This window comes from Calonectris borealis, chromosome 1, assembly GCF_964195595.1.
Source record: "Calonectris borealis chromosome 1, bCalBor7.hap1.2, whole genome shotgun sequence".
In the NCBI taxonomy this organism is placed as follows: Eukaryota; Metazoa; Chordata; class Aves; order Procellariiformes; family Procellariidae; genus Calonectris; species Calonectris borealis.
Window position 1 is genome coordinate 132701853 of NC_134312.1, and position 22004 is coordinate 132723856.

At 37.3% G+C, this 22004-nt stretch overlaps 1 protein-coding gene across 1 annotated transcript in view; it reads right to left on the minus strand.

Moving 5' to 3' along the window:
- CNKSR2 (connector enhancer of kinase suppressor of Ras 2) overlaps window positions 1–22004 on the minus strand; it is a 223333-nt gene that overhangs the window by 113170 nt on the left and 88159 nt on the right. Inside the window, exons 6-8 of the mRNA XM_075139373.1 lie at window positions 16480–16599; window positions 9764–9823; window positions 4907–4975 (exon numbers count right to left, since the gene is read on the minus strand). Coding sequence (XP_074995474.1) covers window positions 4907–4975; window positions 9764–9823; window positions 16480–16599 — 249 coding nt within the window. The remainder of the gene's footprint in view (window positions 1–4906; window positions 4976–9763; window positions 9824–16479; window positions 16600–22004) is intronic.

Here is a 22004-nt window from a genome sequence, read left to right on the forward strand (position 1 = left end):
GGAATTTGGAGGACAGACTACATTTGCCAAAATCAAAGTACGGTCCTCATATCCTGACAAACTACAGAGTTCAGGACTGAGCCCTGCAGGGAACTATAATACTTCCATAAAGACTTCCATTAACACTTCTGAATAGACCTAAAAAGCTTTTAGATGTAAAACCCACCTACCTTTAAAATTAAATATTCGTGTTAACATTTATCAAACCATTATAAACACAGGAAGCCCAAGGATTTGGAAAGGATTAAAATCATGATTTGTGAGCTATTACTTTATCTCCTCTTCCATAAAAGCACATGCACAGTAACAGAAGGAAGCTGAACATGAGGCATATTTTTTTCGAACTTTTATGATCTTGCTGCACTGTTTCATTGTTCAAGTCAAGCATCATAAGAGAATAAAAGTATTATTTTAAATGAAAGATGTTGTTAGTGGAAGTTGTTGTTTAAGGTGTCAAACATCTAACGTCAAAATCTTGTACTGATGCCACTGTCCCCTCCCTTATACTCTTCCAGCCCACTTCCCCACTGCATCTCTTTAGAAATGCCATTTCCTTCAAAGCCAAGTTAATAAGGCCTTAAATGAAATATCTGTGTTCAAAAACCCTAGCTTGGAACTGAAACAGATCCTGCTAAGCAGTGCAGAAAAACTGAATAAACAGAAATATTTGCAACATCATTTTTCTACTTATAGGTGTTTTGTTTTGTTTTTCCCAAAATAAGAAGACATCCACTGCAAACTCCATTTTGGATGCATACACTCCAGAGATTCATGTGCACACAAAGTTCAGCGTTTCCTATCAGGTGGAATTTGCCAGCTCCCCGCAAACCCTGAGAGGTTCTGTGGAAGTTGAACTCTTCTCACCAATTGTACAGTGAATCTTAAAAATCTGTTCCTTACTTTTTCTAAGCAATGATTAAGTTAGGGTAAGGATCTAGAAAGGTATCATACCCTTCTGAAGTGTTTACCCTTGCAGAAAAGCAAGGTATGGTCCTGTAAATGTATCCATCGTGCTTCAACGGAATTTTAGCAAAATCTCCTTAAAGGTTTTGTACTGTAAATACAAAAAGAATTCCAGCAACTAACTTCTATGGACTTGGCTTGGCCCACAAGAGCCCACAGGAGTTTCCACAGTAAGGAACATGCCATATAAAAGCTAAGTGTTACCTACATACTACATGATTCCAAAAAATCCAATTTCAACTGTAACTAATAGGTGTTAAAGACATTAAACATACCAGCTTCTACATGAAACAGACCAATAACTGACCATATTTGCCTATTTTGCCAAATTAAACATATTTTTTCCGTCATCTGTATTTACATATGTTCTGATGAGTTTTAGCTAACAAACACAAATTTTGGGAATCCACATGTCTATCACATGTCATATCATACTTGTATTAAATCCGTAAGTCATATCATACTTGTATTAGAAGTATATGCAATCTGCCCAAAATGCCTCAAAAATAAAGAAACTATGCACAGGAGATTACACGAACAGCCTGCTATTCAAGAATCCTACATCATCCTGAGTATATAGCTCCTTGTTTTCTGCTTGGAGTATTTTCTCTACAGCTTTATCACGGATGCAACCAGAAAGAGTACTGTGAACAGTAATAATTCATGTAAGCAATAATATTGTTTCCTGCACTTTCAGTTGGTTAAAAGGAGGACTATCTTGAGGCAAAATACACTCTTGAATTATATATGGGCAGAAAGATGAGCACTGCAGTACAGTGCAAATTCTGAATCGCCTGAATGTCTTTTTTTTGTTTACATTGGAAATCTTTTAGACAGACAGGCTTTTAGACGAGATTAAGGATGGAATTTACAGGGAATTTTAAGGGAAGTGCCTAAATCGTTTGAATTTTAATGGGGACTCGTGCCTCTTAGTTACAGAGCTATTTAAAAAAAATTCTATTCTGTAAGGCAAAACTGACACAGAAGACTCACATAGCTATCTAAGCTCAATAAACCACAATTTAAAGGACAATTTTCTGAACATTAACTTTTCACTGACATTATGCTTAATCTTATGATCTTTTTTATTTTAAAAATTCAGAAGATATTTACATTCCAGACATCCTGCCAGCAACAAGTGGAATACATCCTGTTACACGTGTTTTCTATCAACATAGCAAAAGATCAGGGCAATCACTTGAAATCCTTCGATTTCACTGCCAGATGAAATACTATGAAAATTAAGCATCACTACAAACAAACAGAGGATGTCAATAGAGAATTTTAAACTATTTGACACCCAGTATTAGGACATGCATAATAAAAATCATTATGAGTTACTTAACTATTCTCCTACTTTGCCATGCTGCTTATTTGAAAGCCAGTGGCTTTCTGAACGAAGAGCCTTTTCATAATTATTAAAATGTGATTCTTGTAAAAAGTGTTACTAACAAGTGGAAATTTTTAAAATAATTGCGTGGAATTTCTCTTCCCCACATTTATATTCATTCTTTGAAATATATAGTACTGAAAGCCAGATATTAACTTCACTTTGACAAACAGAATACACTGAAATAACTGAAGAAAATACAGAAAAAGAGTTTTAGCTCTAAAATGAATTTAAATCTAAAGTTAGATTTTTTTTGGATTTTGATTCTCCAATTACAAGACAGCACCTCAACAACAGTTACATGTGAACAATACTTCCCTACAGTTTTAGAGTTAGATCTTTAAAAAATTTAGTCATAGTTATTTTTATAGTCAATGTGAGTGATAATGTATAATAAGTTACAAGGAGCAAGTTGAAAAACAGATCCTGTGTTTTCAACTGCTGAGCAGCATATGAAGTGTGAAAAAATTCAATAAACAGAAAAGACAAAATGTAATATCTTCAGAATTCTCCTAAGTAAGAATCACTGTAAGTAAGAATAACCTCTTCTCCCCAGAAAAAGATTCCTAGAACTGAATAGTATATTCCTTATGACAGGGGCCAGAGTACAAGAGCACTGACTTAGACTCTTGCCAAAAGAAACAAAAAGATGAAAAAAATGCTGCAATACCTATAGAAAAGATCGAATATTTGGGCTCTATAAATTGGAAAGCGAATGTAGTGCACCTTTGTAAAGGTAACATGAGAGGTGCTATCACGTTTCTAAGAGAATGCTAGCTGACTCTTGCAGTGGAAAGGCGACATTAAAATACAAGGAAGTTACTTGTATACAATATCAAAGATGCCAATTATTTTAATTATATTGTTTATACAACAAAGCAAGAGCATACGTAAATGTGTGATTTAGTCTATTACTATACATATCCTCTACACTAAATGTTACTGCTGAAAAATTAAATTGTTTGTCTTAGCTCCCTATGCTCCTTTTTCCTAGAACTACAGTCAGCCCTTTCTTCTGTACATGTCAAAATACCTAGCTTCACTGATCCAAAAGCCAAAACACCGAAATCCTACATTCAAAATTCCATCCAACTAGGTAAAAAAGCTCATCTTAAGGCTTGTCAAAACGTTTTTATTATTAGTGTTAGGAGTAAAAATCTGATGTTTCTATCAAATAAATGCAGTGTAGATGTGCCAAGAAAACTAGAATAAATACCTAGTTGATCGGAAATTTTCAAGTTGACAAGGCAACTCCGCTATATAGCACCATATATAGAATTTGTTGGAAAAACTAGCTAGCGTAAGGACTGAATGCTTGTTGTTGTGCTTCTTCAGAAGCGTATACATTTTGATAGCCAAAATAATAATTTTCTAAAATGTTTTTCACATTAAATTGATGTCATAAGCTTTCTTAATGCAGAAAAATAAAGAAATTAGTCATCAACTGTACATGTAAGTAATCATGGGATACAATACTTATGAAGAATCTATATGGTCAAAAAAAGTACTAAAATTCACCCTGATCTGCTTAGATTTATCAAATTATATTGTATAGCTCAAAAGATAGCTTCTCATCAGTTAAGTTCCACATATATACAGTATATTTGATACCAAACTTAGCTGGAGGGTATACTGAAATATTACACTAATTTGTGCAGAGGAGCTGACATGATGTACAATGGCCTAAAGCTAGAAGTGGAACCCCATGGGGAATGACAAAACACACTTTCAACAAATGCCTGATGTATTAATAATGGCAATCTAGGATTTTTTTTGTCAGTTAAATTGCTTGCAAGGACACATGTAATTAATACCACATATTGACTTTTACCACTCTTAAGAAACCTTATACTTTGGAAAAAGAATAGTTGCTTTCTATATTGACAGTCTGCTCTTTTCTGTTACCAAGCCTTACCTTAGAAAAGGTAATTTTATTTTAACAGTTCACCAATCCTAAATAAAATCACCAGGAACTAACATGCACCTGTTCACACAATTTGCATGGTATCAGTTTTCTTGCCTATCATATCTGAAAGATTTGCTTCATCTTAACTTTCTGAGTTTAAAAATCTGTATTTAAATTAAGCTAAACACCCTAGGCACACTATGGGAATTTTACGTGCTTTTGTTCTCGAAAACCATGTTCTACACATTCTAATAGGTTTGGAAAGTAGTAAGTTTTCCAGCTTCCAGGAATTAATCTTGAATTAAACCCACAAGGGCACAACAGTTCCAACTCCCTGCATCCCTTTGACCCAAAGCTTCTATTACACTAAAACAAACTGTTTATTAATAGAGCATGGGTAAGCAGAAAACACCCTAACATATCTCCCAAGCCATAGCTATTTAGCCTAACTTGATACCTCCAGTGATACTCAGAGGATCGGGGTTTAACTTAAGAACTATGTGGTTTCAGAAGAGGAAAGGAAAATTTAGATGTTAGAGTGAATAATGATTTATAAAAACACATTTTTCTACACATTTCTTCTCTACACATGCTGATGTGCCATGACACCTCTATCTCCAATTGACACAGAACATAGTTATACATACCACAGTTTGGTGGTTAACTTGAATCACTTCATCCCCAGCATGGATTTTCTTGCACCGATCTGCAGGTGACTGAATTTAAAATAAAAGAGATGATAAAGAATACAGTTCTTACTGGTCATCATCTCTCTTTCAGCAGTATGATTGCTAAGCTATGTAAATCAGGTTAGACTGATAATGACATTCTATTGTGAAATAAAGAATTAAAGAAATATTTAATAAATCAATTCATTGTTGTTGGAGAAAAATAATCTGTACTATTGTACACAATACAATCAAATGTTAAGAAAGGTATGAATATTTTTTTATTAAAGGGTAACCAGGTCCTAAGGATTTCTTTTTAATTTCATGCTGCCAAAAGAGTGCTTTAACCTGCCTGATATCTCTTAAGCCTTGAAAGCCAATCTTTGGCTGAATTTTGAACCTATCAAGACTAACTGGCAATTCCTCATAAACAAATTTCACAACATTGCCCTTTTATTCCACAATGTTTCAATATGTTGCAGAGAACTTCAGTAAATTACTGTTCTTCAAACAGTATACAAGGAGAGAGGATCAGGTTAGGTACCAGCTAGGAAGATCATATAAGTTACATGGTAACTTAGTCTCTGGGTCATTATCAGGGTGAAAGAAATGCAACCAGCATCAAAATCCTACAAAGATCACACTTTCAAAAAGCAAAGTAGTTTTCTTCTTTGCTTTTGCCTCAAAAAAACACCCCAACAACAACAACAAAAAATCCAAACTAAAAACACCACAACAAAAATCCCCAACCCTCCTCCATAAAGTGACATTCCCCCCAAACTTTCCCTTCTTCTGCCTTCTGTATTTACAGTAGACCAACTATTTTCTAAGGCGAATACCCCTATGTTTAGAAGAAAATAAGTTCCTCCAGCTTTCCACAGAGTGACAACGCTTTGATTTTTCTCTCAATACTGTGGCTGCCAGCCTATGAAGGCACTTAATCAACTTATAGGTATAAGGTGAGACTGACAGTTTGAAAAAAATGAGTTGCTCAGGAACAGGTTTCTGAAAAGCTACTATGAATTTTACAGAAAGGAATGAAATTAAATTCATTTTCAAGTGAGATAACAGGTCATCTAGAGAATATGCTCCAGGCCTGAAATGTGGACTGTGTGTAATAACCTATGTACCACATCCCCATTCAAAATATATGTCCCATAGCTATACCATGACTTTCTAGTACAATTCCACATAACTCATGGCCTAAGTTAAGGACAGTTTTTAAATGGAAGATATCCAAGTGACCCAATGAAAGAAAGGTCACTCATGACTCAGTCCTAGGAGACATTGCTCAGAACATCCTAAATCAAGCTGGGCTGGTAAAAGTGTAATTTTACTTACATAAGAACAGCAGCCTTGACTTTTTGGCACTATTTCAGCATTAAAGGCTGAGTGACTTGGGGAAAAATTTTAACACTGGTGATTATGTTCTAATGATCTATCTTCTGCCTGCCATTTCACTATTCACGCTTACTCATTCATACCTCTAACAATCTTTATAACCCTCCTATGTAATACTGCTATTTCAGCTCAGATGTAGTTACACCTAAGACTTTCAAAATGTCAATGCAAGTGAATCTTGTGTCATTACCCTTGAACTCTACAGGACTGTATTATGATACAAACTTTCTCCTGTATTGACTTCAGCACTTGCAGCTTAAATCTTGATAAAACAGATATTTTGTGTAGCAGTTTGCCAAGCCAGTAAGTATGGTCTGAGAATCTTCAAATTGGAAAGTCTACTTTAAAAAAACTCATTGCAATTATGCCTCGAACACACTGCAAGGTCAGGTAAAAATCATTTATACAGGAGTCTCAAGGCTGTGGTCTTATGAAGAGGTTGCAACTCTTGTTCCTTACTGCTTTTTCCTCCCAAGTAAAGAATAGAGACCTTGCTGTAAAGAAATAGTATCTTTTATCATCACTATCTAAGGAAAACAGAGGACAATTGATAAGCTCTTTCTTTTTTTAGATATGTATGCTGATCACTAAGCAAAACATCCATTCAAGAAGTCCTACTAGGAGGAACAAAGTGTGTCACATCACAGCTATACCTTTATTAGCTGGTAATATGGTTCAACAGGGAGTTGAACAACAGATGGAAGTACCTGTTGCTGAGGCTCACTCATTGATACCATACAAGGTATTCAGAATCTGCTTATTATTCTTCAGAATAGATTTCGTTTTAGGCTAAATGTTGTCTTTATCCCATTCCCCCAGTATACCCACACTGTCTGAAAGACCAGTTTAGACCCCCTGGAGCACATTTGTTGCATGTACAGAGTGGAGATTTTCGTGTTATTTCTCCTGAAAGGCTTCTCTTACCCTGAGACCTAAGGGCAACCCGTGAACTCAACCAGTGCACAGTAAGTGGGGACACTAGGAGCACTCCCTTCAAAGTTACACTCCTGCTGGAGACGTACCGCATGCTATTACTTTAGAAAATACTCTTTTCTATTGGAAAATCAAATTAGAAAATGGCCTTATTTGAAGAATGCATTTGTTTTGTGAATTAAAAGAATCTCTCCAACATGGCCTAAAAGGGCTACTCAGCAAGAAAGCTGTAATCTCTTGCTGGACCAATACACCCTTTAGATTTGTTACTTCCAAACAAAAGAGAGAAGACGTGAACCAGAAAGCTCAGCTTGCTCTAATGCTACAGGACCACCAGAGAGAAGCTCTTAGGGGGCAGTGACCTGTGAGGAACCCTGCTCTCTCACAGCTCAAGTTTCAGAGCTCAGCTGCTTTGAACTGATCAACTGCAGGGCTGATGTGTGGGAGAGATGACTCCTAATGCTGAACAGCAAAATCCAGACTCCAATGGGCTTTGTAGCTGGACATCAAACACCTCGAATGGCAAACAGAAAAAGCAAAACTGTGATTACAAAAACTACTATGTTACGTTAATGCGGCTAGCACTGCCATGCTACTGTATTTATTAAAAAGACAAGTGCTTCTCTGTCATCTTTCAGGAAAGTGTCAGACAAAAAGTTGTCCCAATATCTCACTTGGAGGAGCAGAATTGGAAAGAAGGCAGCCACAAAATTTTGTTCAAAGGGAAGAGAATTTGGATCCTTACTGTTTCCTAGAAGTTAAATTGTATCACAAATAGTCAACATGTCAACATCAACGGGTCAGAACACATCTGCACTATCATGACCTTGCTCTGGCCATGCTGCTTAGATTTCCTCCTCCTCTTTCCATTTATGAGAAACCTACCTTTTTTTTTTTTTTTTGTTAAAGGAAGCTGTGCAGCTGTATGTTTAAAAGCAGGAGACACCTTACTTTCTCTAAGGCGTTACTCATTTTCACAAACGCTTTAACACACAACAGGTTTTTCCCTAGATAGCAGACTGCAGTTTCTCGGTCTGCTGTGAGTACCTCCAGGGTGTTAAAGTGAGTGAGAGAGTCAGTAACGAAAGCAGAAAAGTCATCACGACTAAAGCTTCCTGATGTGGCTTTAAATTATATTCATGAATCACAAAAGATAAGAGTTTTGAGGGAATGCATTAAGATTTTATTTTTATCTTTGCCCCTGGGAAATTAAATCCAATATTAGTAAGTCATGCAGACAAATGGTTCATTTTTTAATCTGAGAGAAATTCAACTGTAAAAACCATCCTCTTTCTTTTATATGGTTTCTAGATTAAGCTTAACTATGGCTCTGTTGTTTTTTTTAAGTTTTGCTAATTTCACTGATGATATCTGTAGCTGTAGGTCTGACTCTCTAGAATTTTGATTTCAAGGTTGGAATTCCTTACATTTTCCTTATTCTGAGACAGGTGGCATTCATGGAAGTTCTACAATAGATATCATCTATCATCTATCCATGGGTTATAACCCATGGATATCCTGCCCGCAGCAGAAGAAAAAAGAAAGAAGAAAGACTATCAGATTGCAATTCCTATGAAGGGATGAAAACAATATCGCTATTTTATTGAGATGTTAACAGAACCTCACTGCAGATCAGAGGCAGCAGCTGTAAATACCATGTAGGTAGTTTCCACTTTCCACAGTATGACACAGTAGCAGGATAAAACAAACATTTCTGGCAGCTTCATTTTCAGAAAATGCCATCAAAATCTTTGAAAGGAATTACCTAAACCATTATGGAACAGTTCAGTGTTGTTTAGTGGTTTGTTCCATGTTCTCTGAAGATTATGGACAGAAGTCCTTCCCCGCAAAACGATCATTTTCCTTACTTCCTAACAGACAGCCAGTTCTCTAAATATGGTGTACAAGGAAAGGAGGTTGTATTTCAAAGGCAGTTGAAAAGTAGTCTATTATGTTTTGCTTGCTGTTTAATACCTTCAGTGACAATTAGTACACCGGTAATAAGTGTTCCTTTCTATAAGCATTACCCAGAAGTTCATGCAGAAATGTATGGTTATTTGTCAATGTGAAGGGGCGTCCTCATTTCCATGCATTTATTTATTACAAAATAAAGCCTGATAGATGGAAAATATAAAAACTGTTTGTCTAATACTGCAGCAAACTCCAGTATATCAGCCTATGCATAATAAAGACATTTATCTTTTATTCACAGAGCAAGGTAACTCCAAGACAGCTACTTCCTATCTTGATCAACTGCAGCATTTTAGGTGTCTGCAACAACAAATCAAAACTGATTCCCCTGGTCCTCAACTGGGAACAACTCTTTCAATTCTGAGGTAAACAAGCACAAGCGTTTCTGCCGTCCAACATGCTATTGGTCCTCAACAGCCAACTAGCACACTTTGGCAAGCAAAATGTAGTTTATAGCAAAGGGAAAGCATAAACCACAGGTAAGGTCAAAAAGGCTTCCAGGCCTGAACATACAGTATTAACAATACTTACATTTTCTGTTGTTCCAGTAATTACATGGAGACCATCATATGTTGATTTAATGTACATACCCTAAGAAAAAGACATCATGGGAAAGAATTTTTAAAGTGTTTCACAAACCATCACCATCCAAACATAACTTGCATATCTCTAAAAGAAAAGCCTTTTTTTTTTCCTTTCTTTTCTTTTTTCTTTTTTTTAAGATTTGTGGACTTTTAATATACGCCATGAGGAATTTGTCTCTGGTTAGGAAAGTGCTTTCTGATACATTTCGAGAACAACAGCCCAAATGATTCTGGCCCTCATTAGCAATAGCAAACTAAAACTTTTACCACAGTCATCTCCATAAATACTCCCCATTTTTTTTAATATACTCCTTCAACTACAAATATAACAACACCTGATTACAAAAAAACCCAGAATTACAAATTGCCTTAGGATGACCAATACTTCCATTTTGCTTTGGAATCTACAGAAGACTTCAAAAGATCTGGAGTCTCTGGTAGGCAATGCTGCAAACATAACTTTCAAACTGATAACCAATGCTCTGAAGTGTGCCTGCAAAATGACTCTAAGACTTTCTGATAGCCTCACTCATCTCAGTGAAGAGGTCACCTATAAAACTCAATGATGAAAACTTAAAAGTTAACTTTGTTAGCTATCCCACTTCTTTCAAAAATATATGGAAAAAGAGGGATAGCTTATGAACAGACAGAAGTTCCTGCATGGGTCTTTTCGTCAAGTCATAATTCAAACATTTTAACAGCATCCACTAAGACAGTGAGAGAAGAAAAAAGGAGAGAATTGGCATACACTAAGCATTCAACAACTTCTGAGGAATCTCCTTTCCCCCAATCGGTTCATAGAAAGCAGGTAAATATTGAGCACTTGAGTAAACATTATCTCCATGACCTACTTTTTCTCCTTTTAATCAGAGCGCCACAAAGAAGTCTGTTCCTAGCTGAGGAACAGGGTGCACTCACTGGTGATTAAGTATGGTAAAGAGGCAAAGAAGATGTATCAGTTGGACTAATCCAATTTGGGACCAGAACTCACAGTCGTCTTGCTAGTGGGGACAAGGAAGTACCCACCACTTAACAAAGTGGATGATATGCCTAGTAAAAAAAAAAGGGACTTTATGAGTTTCTCAGGAAAGGGGGCTCAAAACTAAACTCCTATTTTGCTCTGCACAATACGTAGCAGTAATGGCATCAAATCCAGTTGTCATGTTGGACTGTCACAGCTAGAAGAGAACAAAGCAAGAATCTGCTCATTACTACACAGATAGGAAGCCTGTAGCACCATTCTTCAACTTCCAGCTCCTCTATGCACCTTCAGCAATTTTTCCATTCATTGGCTCCATGAACATAGTTTCCTGCTTAATTCAGTTATCTCAAATACAGAATGGCAATTTCTTATACATTTATCCTCACAACACCCCTGTGAGGTAGGGAAACACTAATATATACACATTTTACAGACAGGATAATGAGCCACACAAGAGCCTGAGATACATTGGTATTTGTTATTTAGTACTCATACCTACCCCAAACCAACAAAAACCAAGGCCTAAATCCCTCTCAGGATCTGGATCTAAGTGACCTGACGACACACCCTGCAACATGGCAAGAGCTGAAATCATGGTGACTTCACGGTGACAGGAACTATGAGTCAGGTCCCCACACTGAGCAATTTCTGAAAAAATTCACGTCTTTGTTTTTATTGACAGGAGTTACTGCTTTCAACTTAAAATGTCAGGGTAAAAGCAGAGGATAAAGTCTCACACTTAATGGTTACATAGTGTTTAGTTTTGTGCAAAGCATTATTCTGAAGGATAGTAAGGTCATCCAAGTATGCTATCGTGGCGGAGTGCAACTCACATCTAATCTAGTCTTTTCTAGAAATTTAAAAGACTTTGAAGAAGCAAAAGAGGAGAAAGAATCTTTACAGAATTTTCTTTAAAGGCTAAGATCAAGATTTTGCACGCATTTGGAAAGAGAGGGAAGAGGGAAGCTGCAAAAAAAAAAGAATATTATTTTTATTCCACAGGTGCAAAATTAATAAATGTTACACTAGTACTATGCCACATTAATTTTGCAAGAGCCAACATAATTCTGTTTAACAAAGCAGCTTTTAAATGGGGAGAGGTAACATTTTGCAACAGAAAGATGAGCTACACTTTCACCCACGTTCCGCTGCACTTTGTTTTAAGTGAACAATATATGGGAAATGGTACAGAGAAGAGAATGTTTCTGGCTTATTGTTTGATCTGGAATGGAAATAAGAATACTATAGACATTTACAAGTCTTCCCCTCTCTGCCTCCTTGTGGCTGCACAATATCAACAGTACTTTTAGTGATCAAGAATACAGGGGAGATTAGTGTGTGTGCTGTTCATTTGTACTGAAACAAATTGGCAGATACACATCTTAGGTATCCAAAGATAACGCCATGGTCCCTATGAATTTACAAGAACCAGTTAGGTCAAATAAAAGGAAAGATAATTTGGTTAATATGATTAAAATAACCATAAGGTAACCAACCCAGGAATCCAGAACAAATGTACGCCTGGACTAAAGATAGGGTAACTCATGCTTAATTACATGCCAGCTTGTCCTTCCTGATCAGTTATGGGTAGAAGTCTAATTTGAAACCATACATTTTATCTTGCTGCAAAATATTATTCAATTAAGGGTTAGAAAAGAGACCTTGTACCTTTGTTCTTCTTTTTTCTTTCTTTTCTTTCTATCTTTTTTAAAGAATGAAAACAGAATCTGATATACTTTTAACATATTTTATGCAATGCTGGATGGAAAAGAAAAGAAGACGCTAGTTCCATTTTATCACACACATAACTGAATTTTTACTCTTTCACTGTGACATCATCTTAACAGAGTCCCCCAAAGTTGCACGTGCCTCTTTAACCCCAAGCAGTTCTCAGAGCCGTGTTCATAGTTTTTTCCCAGCTCCTCCAATATTTCAAGCCAAATAACTCAGGAGAAGTATTAGGAACAGTAGTACACCAGACTCGTGGAAAATACTTTCTAGCTAGGCAGCCAGCAGTGCACCTTTAACCAGCTGCCACACTCTGCTGTATCTATGACTTGTATTTTATGAGTGCTTCTTCACACAACAGGCTCATTTTGTGTTTGCTTCAGCAGGCAAAGAGGAATCCAGAACAGTCAATCTCATGTTCTGGTGTATTCACCTCTGCGGTTTTGAATCTAGCAAGCTAGGTGAATGGCTGCTACCTGAAATCATATCACAGTACCTAAACTGATTAGGATCAAAATGATAACATGAACAGGAATAATTGAAATTCAGGATTAACCCTTGCCACAGTTCTCCGACATTCTGTTCTATATTAAAAAAAATAAAATAGAAAGGGACTGTTGGGAAAAAACTTCCCAAGGAAAAGTGGTAGCTATAACTTGGTTACCTGCTTTTTGGCTAACAAAAGGCATACGGTATTGTACTTCTTTACTAAATACACTCACTGTTTTCAGTCAAGCAGTTATATTTTTAAGTCTGTTTCCTGTCAAAAGATACTACCTAAGCTAGTCAGTTTTTTCTCTTTCTAGAACATCAATAGTGTAAAAACACATGAAATTAAATTCTGCTTAATGACACAGATAAAACAACTTCCAACGCCTTGGGGAAAAAAAGGAAAAAATAAGAAAAAAGAAGGAAAAAAAAAAAAGATGTGATTATTCATGGGACCATGCTGGCGATTGCAAAGCTGACCACATTAATCCATTTCAGAGCTTTTTAGAAGAATTTTCTACTCTGACAACTCCCTTTTCACCCACTATATGACCACTGCAGGCCATATCTCTTCCTGCAGCAACACTCACTGGAGAATACGTGTATGCAGACAGTCACATAACCACACCTGGGCAACAGACCAGGGATAAAGGAAAGAAAAAAAAAAAAAAGCAGTACCAAAACCCACCCACCCATAACGTTGCTTTACCCAGTACACAAGAGTTTCCCCACATCACACCCTAACGACATTTTCTGCTTGCCAGGTTATTTAGTCTGTTTTTCTGATAGGTGTTAACTAGTTTTAATACCTATAAGACATTGTAAACCCTGTAACACAATTACCTTTTCCTTCTGCATTAAGGTATTAGTCTGCCAATTTACATTTACCTCTGACTGATACTTACATTTCCACAAAAAAAAAGGTCAGACACAGTGAAGGAATTATTTGTGCTGATTAAAACATCCTGATAGTGTACAATGTGTTTTAAGTTGTAAAAACTCCAACCATTTTCTCAATTCCATCTTGTATTTACCATATGAGTTTAGGGAAATAGCATTGTTTTCCAAACTTCTTATTTCCTTCTTTTCTTTCCTTTTCCTCTCCCTGATCTACTTTAGCTTCTCAGATATTAAATTTGAGACATGTTAGATATTCTGTTTATGCTAGGTGACAAAAAAAATATCCCAGTTAGCAGCCATCCTTGTCCTTTTCCTTCTACTTGAAGTCTTTCCATCTTTATAGAAGATTTTATTTACTGATCGTTAAAGTCACCACAGAACTCTCATGTGAGTCAAATATCTACAAGAGAGTTGACATAAGCCATTTTTCCATCTCCATCATTGCACAAATCCTGGAAGAAGGTCCAGAAGTTATCAACCTTCACATTCATCCAAGTGCTCCTGATGTGCAGAGGATCTCCACAACTCCAAGCTCCACCATCAATTCTTAAACTGACACACTTAGCACTCACCAGGGTGGTGCTGATATGCATTCGCTGTATCTTAGTTGAAAGATTTAGTTTAAAAAACAAACAAACAAACAAACAAAAAGCCCAAGCACCCAAAAGCAAAGCTTTCATACAGAGCACCAAGAGCAACCTGACAAAGATGATCTGTTAGTAAGACAGGCACTGTAACAAACTGAAAGGTGTGATATTTACCCTCCTGGCGCAAATATATCATCCTTAGTTCCTGCTCAGGAGAGCTCACAATCTAGAGGAGACAGCCCAATACAGACGCCACAGAATAGTGGCACACAGGCAAGGATGAAGAGGGAAAAAAAATGACCATATCAAAATAGCATTGTATCCTTCTTTAGGCTCGTATACTGCACAGTTGGTATCTTCCACTTTCAAAAAATACACAATAATAATTTTTATGACAATGACATGGTAGTGCTCAGTCAGCATGAAGACCCTGTTCAGCTGGTTCACAAATACGTATTAAAAGAAAAAACCCTGCCTTAAGAACTTCCAGTTTAAACACACAAGACAGACAGGGGGTATACAACAGGGGCACAGAGGGGGAAGAGATTCTCTATCTGATCAGCTACCCAGCAGGAACAGACCCACGAAACACATTCTTATTTACAAAAATACTGCTCAACATTTTTCAGTCACTGGGGGTTGACACCACCCTACAGAAAGACTTAAATGAGGGAAAAAAAGAATAACAGTCACAAGACAGAAAGGAAAATTAGGAAGAGCTCAGATAAAAATGGACAGAACTCCAAAAAAAGGTGGTTGAGAGAAAGGGGAAGAACATTTCTTCATTACAGCAGAAGATAGGATTTTGAAGGGTTGACTACAGTGAGCTGGTGGAAGAGATAAAATTACAGGAGAAAGAGAGGGAGGAGAGAATCCTGGAGGACTAGTTTGAAATGGATTCAGAGATAAAAAAGAAAGCCAGTGGAGAAAGGAAAAACAAATATCAGACTGAAACAAAGGATGGGGCAATATTTACTCATCCAAATGTTTGGGTTTTTTCTCATATTTTAATTGTGATTTGCTGAAAGAGTGGAAAATTAATTTAGTGTATAATTGCTCTAAATACCTTGGCACACCAAATTTGTCAAAAAACCAAACCAAAATCCAAAGCCCAACAACAACCAACCCACAAACCAAAATACTCTTCAAAACTACACCATCCAAACAACTTCAAAAACCTGCTGCAAAGAGCACAGCAGTAGTCCTTCTTATTCAAGAAAACGGAATGAGAATAACCTTGGTCAGAAGTTGCAAAAGCTATTTCATTAGGCAAAAAATGGTTAACTGTATTCTGATCACCTTCTACTACTGTCAAGGATTGTGGGAAGAGATATTATTAGTGATGCAAAGTTGTAGAGCTGTAATTGTTATCAGTGTTGTTTTTTTCCATGCAGTGGGTGTTGGATACTTGAGTGAACAAAAGATCAATGGTCAACTCTTGAACAACATGCGATGGCTGCACTGAGCCTTTAAAAGCAACTGATTAAGCATGCAGAATTCTTGCAGTAAAATTCAATAAGCTACTTCTCAGCAGTGCTGTAGAGCCTTTGAATAACTTATAAAATAGCTTTATATCCCAAAGACACTATGAAGCATATTCCAGAATTTGACAGGTTTTGTGCATAAGCCCACGCAAACTTCTTGGTTGAGTTGATCTTAGTAATTTAAATCCCTTCAGACTTCAAGATCCTAGAACAATCTGAACCATTTTTCAGAAGCTGGTATAAATGGCAAGAACTTCTTGCTCATTTCTTCCTGTTCACTAAACCCTCTGCATACATTGGTCAGCCTTACAAAATACTTCCCTGTTGGCCTAGCTGTATGAGAAACCAAACTAGCAAGAGAAATCAAACTATTTTCAGACTTTAAAATAAAAAAGGCTAAAATGTCCTATTCCTTTCCATATACACAACTTATTTTAAAAAAATTCACTTTCTCATCCTGGATGATGGGTTTGATTAACTGCGTACTTCTTACCAGCCCTTCACTTGGTTTGATGTTTGTAAGCTGGATCACTTCAAGGTGAGCAGACTGGGAAACCAGCGGATCAGAAGAGAGCGAGATAATGTGATCACAGACACCAGAGAGAGTTTTACACTAGGAAAGAAAAAAGAAAATAAAATGTCACAATAAGCATACCATTCCTAACTATTTGCATATCAACCTACAACATAAACCACTGCATTTTTAAAGTACATATCAAATCACATTGCTGAATCTACAAGGCAGAGAGAATGAAGGATGAGGGGGAAAGGCCTCAGTCAGCAGCCCAGTACAAAATCCGTTTTCTGTGCTGATCCCGAACTGACATAGTGTCAGACCAGGGAAGAACAAGAGGCAAATGCTTTTGCATCTGCATAGAGAGAAAAAGGGACTGCGCGAGCTGCTCCCATGCGCTCTCAGGGTTAGGTGCCCGGCCGCCGAGCTGTGCTCAGGCATGCAGGGAGCGCGTGGTGAGCTCCAAGCCGCCCCCCTCTGCCCACATCTTCTGCAAAGACATTAAGTGTCCCCAAACCCTGCTAAATTCAGTTGAATGTGCAGATGTTCAGCACAGATGAAAATCAGGCTCTTAACGATGATGGGTAACTCCCATTAACTCTGAAGTTTATTCTATACTAATAAAACATGCTAATTGACTTTGGACTGAGTTTCTCATGTTCTACTGCTGCCAAGCATGATTCACTTTGCAGGCACAAAGATTACAATAAATAACCACTTCACGATGGGATAATTCTTAAACCTGTTATCCTTGGCAGCCTCTTCACAGAAAGATAGAAATAAAAAAGTTTCTAAAAAGGCTGGGACTGTCAAACGGGTACTGTGTATTTCCTCACCTCTCACTCCCTGAATACCCTCTTCTCAGAAGCAGGGAAGCCGTGATTTTTTCCTATCATTCTCTCATATTTCTGTAAGCAAGTGATTTTTGAGTTTCAATGTTTTCCATGAAGTCCCTTTCAGCTACTAAAACTGATTTTTCGGTTCAGGTTTCCAAATGCCTGTTTTGTCAGCAAATTCAGGGATTAGGACATTCTTCTGGTTCCAAAACTGTGGGTACCTCCAAAACCAATTAAGAACCAGCTTAACTGCTCTCAAATGCAAAAGATGAAAGCTAAGCAGTCTCCTCAAATGACTGAAACACAACTGCACATGACTCCTGCACTAACCACTCTTCCAAGATTGCAAAGCATACTTCTTAAAGTAAAAATATCTACAACAATGCTATGGAAAATAACATAAAACTGGATATAACCTCTTGCCAAATCACCATTATAATTCCAAATGCCAAACTACAAATACATTATGTAAAAAGGAAAGTAAAAAAACTTAAGTGATAAAAGTAAAAAAAAATCCAGTGACAGTGAAATCTTAATCCTGTTACAGACCATTACATTGGGACTTTCTCCTCTTTAAATTATTTACAAACAGTTGGAAGTTTAGGTTTATATATAGATGACTTATTTTGTTGAACAACAATGTTTCAGAATGAATAAACAAATCAGAATCAAATGGAAAATATAACAAAATTTGTATTACCAACATGACCTTCTTCCAGAGATAATATTACCTTCAAGCATAGACACATACACACCTACACCCACACCCCCCTACCCCTTCTGCTTCGTCTGTATTTCATGATGCAGAATCATTACTGAAAAAAGGAGGTCAAGAAATATATAAAATGGGGTTAAGAATGCTTTGTGCTTTACTTGAATTAAGAAGTGAAAAAATGAAAAAGTGAACTTCATTGCAAAGTTGGTTTTTTATGGCTTTTTGGATACATGAAAATTGCTTTGAGCTGATATTTTAAAAAGGTAAAAATGATATAAAATTCCATAATAAAAATGAAAGCTTAGATTTCCTGTTTGTTCGGGTTTTTTAATACAATGCTGGCATGTTATTTTTAGTTTCATCTCTTCTGTAACTGCACTGACAACTATTGAAAAATTACTTTTAGAAAATTACAGAACATTCAGCTCTCCACATGCAAAGTGAAGAGACCTACATCATAAATCACTCTCTGGTGATGAAAACTGAATTCTTCATATATCTTCAGACTTGTATTCACCCACCTATTCTTCCTATTAAACTCTTCTAAAACTACTAAATTTATGGGGTCCTTAGCAGTTTCAAAGAAACTTCTATTTACAATGAATTAATGTATGATTTTTTTCTCCAACTGATTTTTTTACTCCCAACTGTTGCATTGCAGAGAGATGCCAAAACGCACAGAAAAGGAGTGTGCCTACCACCTAACACAAGGTATGCCATTTCAAGTTCACAGACGTGGTTTCTCATTAAAAAAAAGTCCTCAGCTGCCTTGACAGATGATGGGGAAAGGAGAGGAGTGAGGCAAGTCCAGGATGTGGCATAGAACAGAAGCCTAAGCTGAGATGCATTAAATAGTTCCCTGGAGCAGCTGCTCTCCCTCTGCCTATCCGTGAGAGGTGTACAGACAGTCTATACAATAAGCTTATGGAGACCAGCATTTCAATATGGTTATATTGGTTGCAATCCTAAAACAAGCTGGTATGAATATTCCCCAAGAGGAGCTCTGGGAATATTGGATGCCAAATTCACCAAGTTACTACGATAATAAAAAAATCTGCCATATGCTGCTATGCATTTCTAAAAGATTATTGTCTTTCGGGTCTTGTGGCTTTCTTTCCATCTTAGATATTCATACCGCCATCCAACAGCACGATGTCGTGCCCATTCTAAGCACAATAAATAAGTTGCAGCAAAGCCCCTAGAGAAGACCCTATGATTAGAGGATGCTCTTTCAGATTAAGGCTTCAAATTCTATGACCTTTCCAAAATGTAAACACTCATTCAACATGTGGGGATGCATACATAACTGTCTTCCTACAAAAATGATATTTTGGGGCAAAATTCTGCTGCATTATTATAAAATCTTTTCTACTTCATGAGTACCCAGATCTGACGAGGTTGAAGACAAAAGTTGAAGACAGAGAATGTTTAAAGCTCCATTAAATGTTATCAGGTTTATTACCATGTATCAGTATCAGAGGTGACTGGAAACACCAAAGGAAAACAGAAGGTGCAGAAAAGTGAACACGAAAGTTCTTGAACTACTTCTCTCATTTTCCGATCCACAGAATCAGCTTTTTTTCTTCTAATAGAGCACTAGCGGATCTGAGAGATTCAGTAAGACAACAGGCCATGAACTAACGGCACCCATGAAGAGAGTTTCTCAAGAAACAGTCACTTCGGATAATGAGACCTAATCACAACGTCGTCTGCTTAGTAATTATGGAATAGTTCTGTCCAGCAAACTCATTTCATTAAAATATGTTTTGCTTTGCTTGTGAGAACTGTCCTTTTCTTTGGAGGGGAAGGGATGTTTGCTGTAGGAGGATTTTGAAATTAAGGGTCACTGCTAGTGCATAGCAAACTGGCATATTCACGTTGCCCGGACTTCCAAGGAATGGCTAGCTAATTTGTTTTTAATTAAACTGCTCATCTAATTTCAGAACACTATGCATTTTATTTCAGTTTTCTTGTTCCAACATAATTTCAAGACCTTGGGAACAAAAAGCAATTTTTTTTAGAAGATGAGTCTGGGTTCTGCCCAACTATACCAAAATTTAAGCTGCTACAAGAAAGTATCTCACAACTCCTTCAGTTTTCTTCTGAAAGTATAAGAAGCCTGTTTGTGTTAGAATACTTACAGAATCTTACAAGCCTCCCTTAACTATTATACATTTAAATAATTTTGGTTAAATACACCTTGGTTAAAGAGTTGGACCATAAGTAGGATCAAGTGTCTATTGGGTTTGTGTGAAAGGCAAATTTTCATGAGCTCTGAGCTTGCCCAGAGCCAGGACAGCTCCAGGACAGCAAGGGGCCCACTCTTACACAGCAGGTATCCTCTCCCCACTGCAAAGACAGGGTAGACGGGCTATCATTGGAAACACGTCCAGAGGCTGACACAGGCAAAATGCATTTTTCCTTGCCTTTACTCTCAGAAACATCTCATCCACAGTTTCTGGGTTGTTTTTTCGTGTGTGTGTGTGCCTGTGGAGGATGGGAGAAGGAGGAGGAGGGGAATTCAGTCCCAGGAACATATTGAAGATTGGATGGCTCATAGGGTACAGCCATGCCAGTTTACAACAGAGTTTAACCACTGGCTCTGAATGTAGTTACTGTCCAGTTCCTGCCTAGGTTACTGCTGCTGACTTCATTGGCCAAAGCTTTTTAATATACCAATCAGCATAAATCAGCATTGTCCTGGTTTCGGCTGGGATAGAGTTACATTTTTTCCTAGTGCTGTGTTTTAGATTTAGTATGAGGAGAATGTTGATAACACACTGATGTTCTCAGTTGTTGCTAAGTACCCTGCTAGTCAAGGACATTCAGCTTCCATGCTCTACCAAGCACACAAAGGGCTAGGAGGGAGCATAGCTGGGACAGCTGGCCCAGCTGGCCAACAGGGTATTCCATGCCACGTGACGTCATGCTCTGTATATGAATGGTAGGCGTGTTCCAGGAAGTACCAATCGCTACTTGGTTATCGGTCAGCGCGGGTGGTGAGCAATTGCATTGTGCATCACTCGTTTTGTATATTCTATCATTATTATTATTATTTTCCCTTTTCTGTTCTATTAAACTGACTTTATCTCAACCCATGAGTTTTTCTCACTCTTACCCTTCCGATTCTCTCCCCGTCCCACTGGGGGCAGGGGAGTGAGCGAGTGGCTGCGTGGTATTTGGCTGCCTGCCAGGTTAAACCACAACAAGCATATAGACAAAGCAGTCTTTCCACCAGGAGCATGCTTCCTCTCCATTAGGCCTCTTTATGGAAAAAGACTTTGGACCTATTCAGTGGATTGGGACCTTCCACGGCAAAGATGCTGCTACATGGCACCGGAACAATGTTAATTTAATGGAGGCAACATGCTGTTGTACTTAGAAAGTTCCCAAGTAAACCACCTTGACTTCTCGAGGCTTCTCTTCCTAACCAGTTCACACTGTGGCTCATCAGGTTCATTCCATATTCATTCAAGCAACAACCCAGACTAAATCTAAAGTTGTGTTCGATGCTACTTTACTTCTAGCTTGACTAAATTTTCCCTAAGTTTGCCAGACTTCACTGGAGCTTTCACCTTGGCAGATGCAAAGTCAGTTTGACAAATTATGTAGGTGCGAGAAATACAGCGGGTTTATTATTCCATTTTTATTATTATTATATATTAATAAAAAGGTTTTAAATTATTGTTTTATTTGATGGAAAGTAATGGACTGGCATAATATTTTGCACGTAGGCTACTAAATTAATTTGAGTGGAAGAAAAGCACACAAACAGTGCACTTTTGCTACTCATTTTGTTCCAAACAATTTATGAACACATTATTTTTCAGCATAACTATTCAGCACAACCTGAATAGTTGTTTCATAGTCGTGTATTCTAGTTTCACTAAAATCGGATGACAGTACAACTCACCTTTACTCTCAAATGGTAGTTACCTTTTGTTACTTTGTAA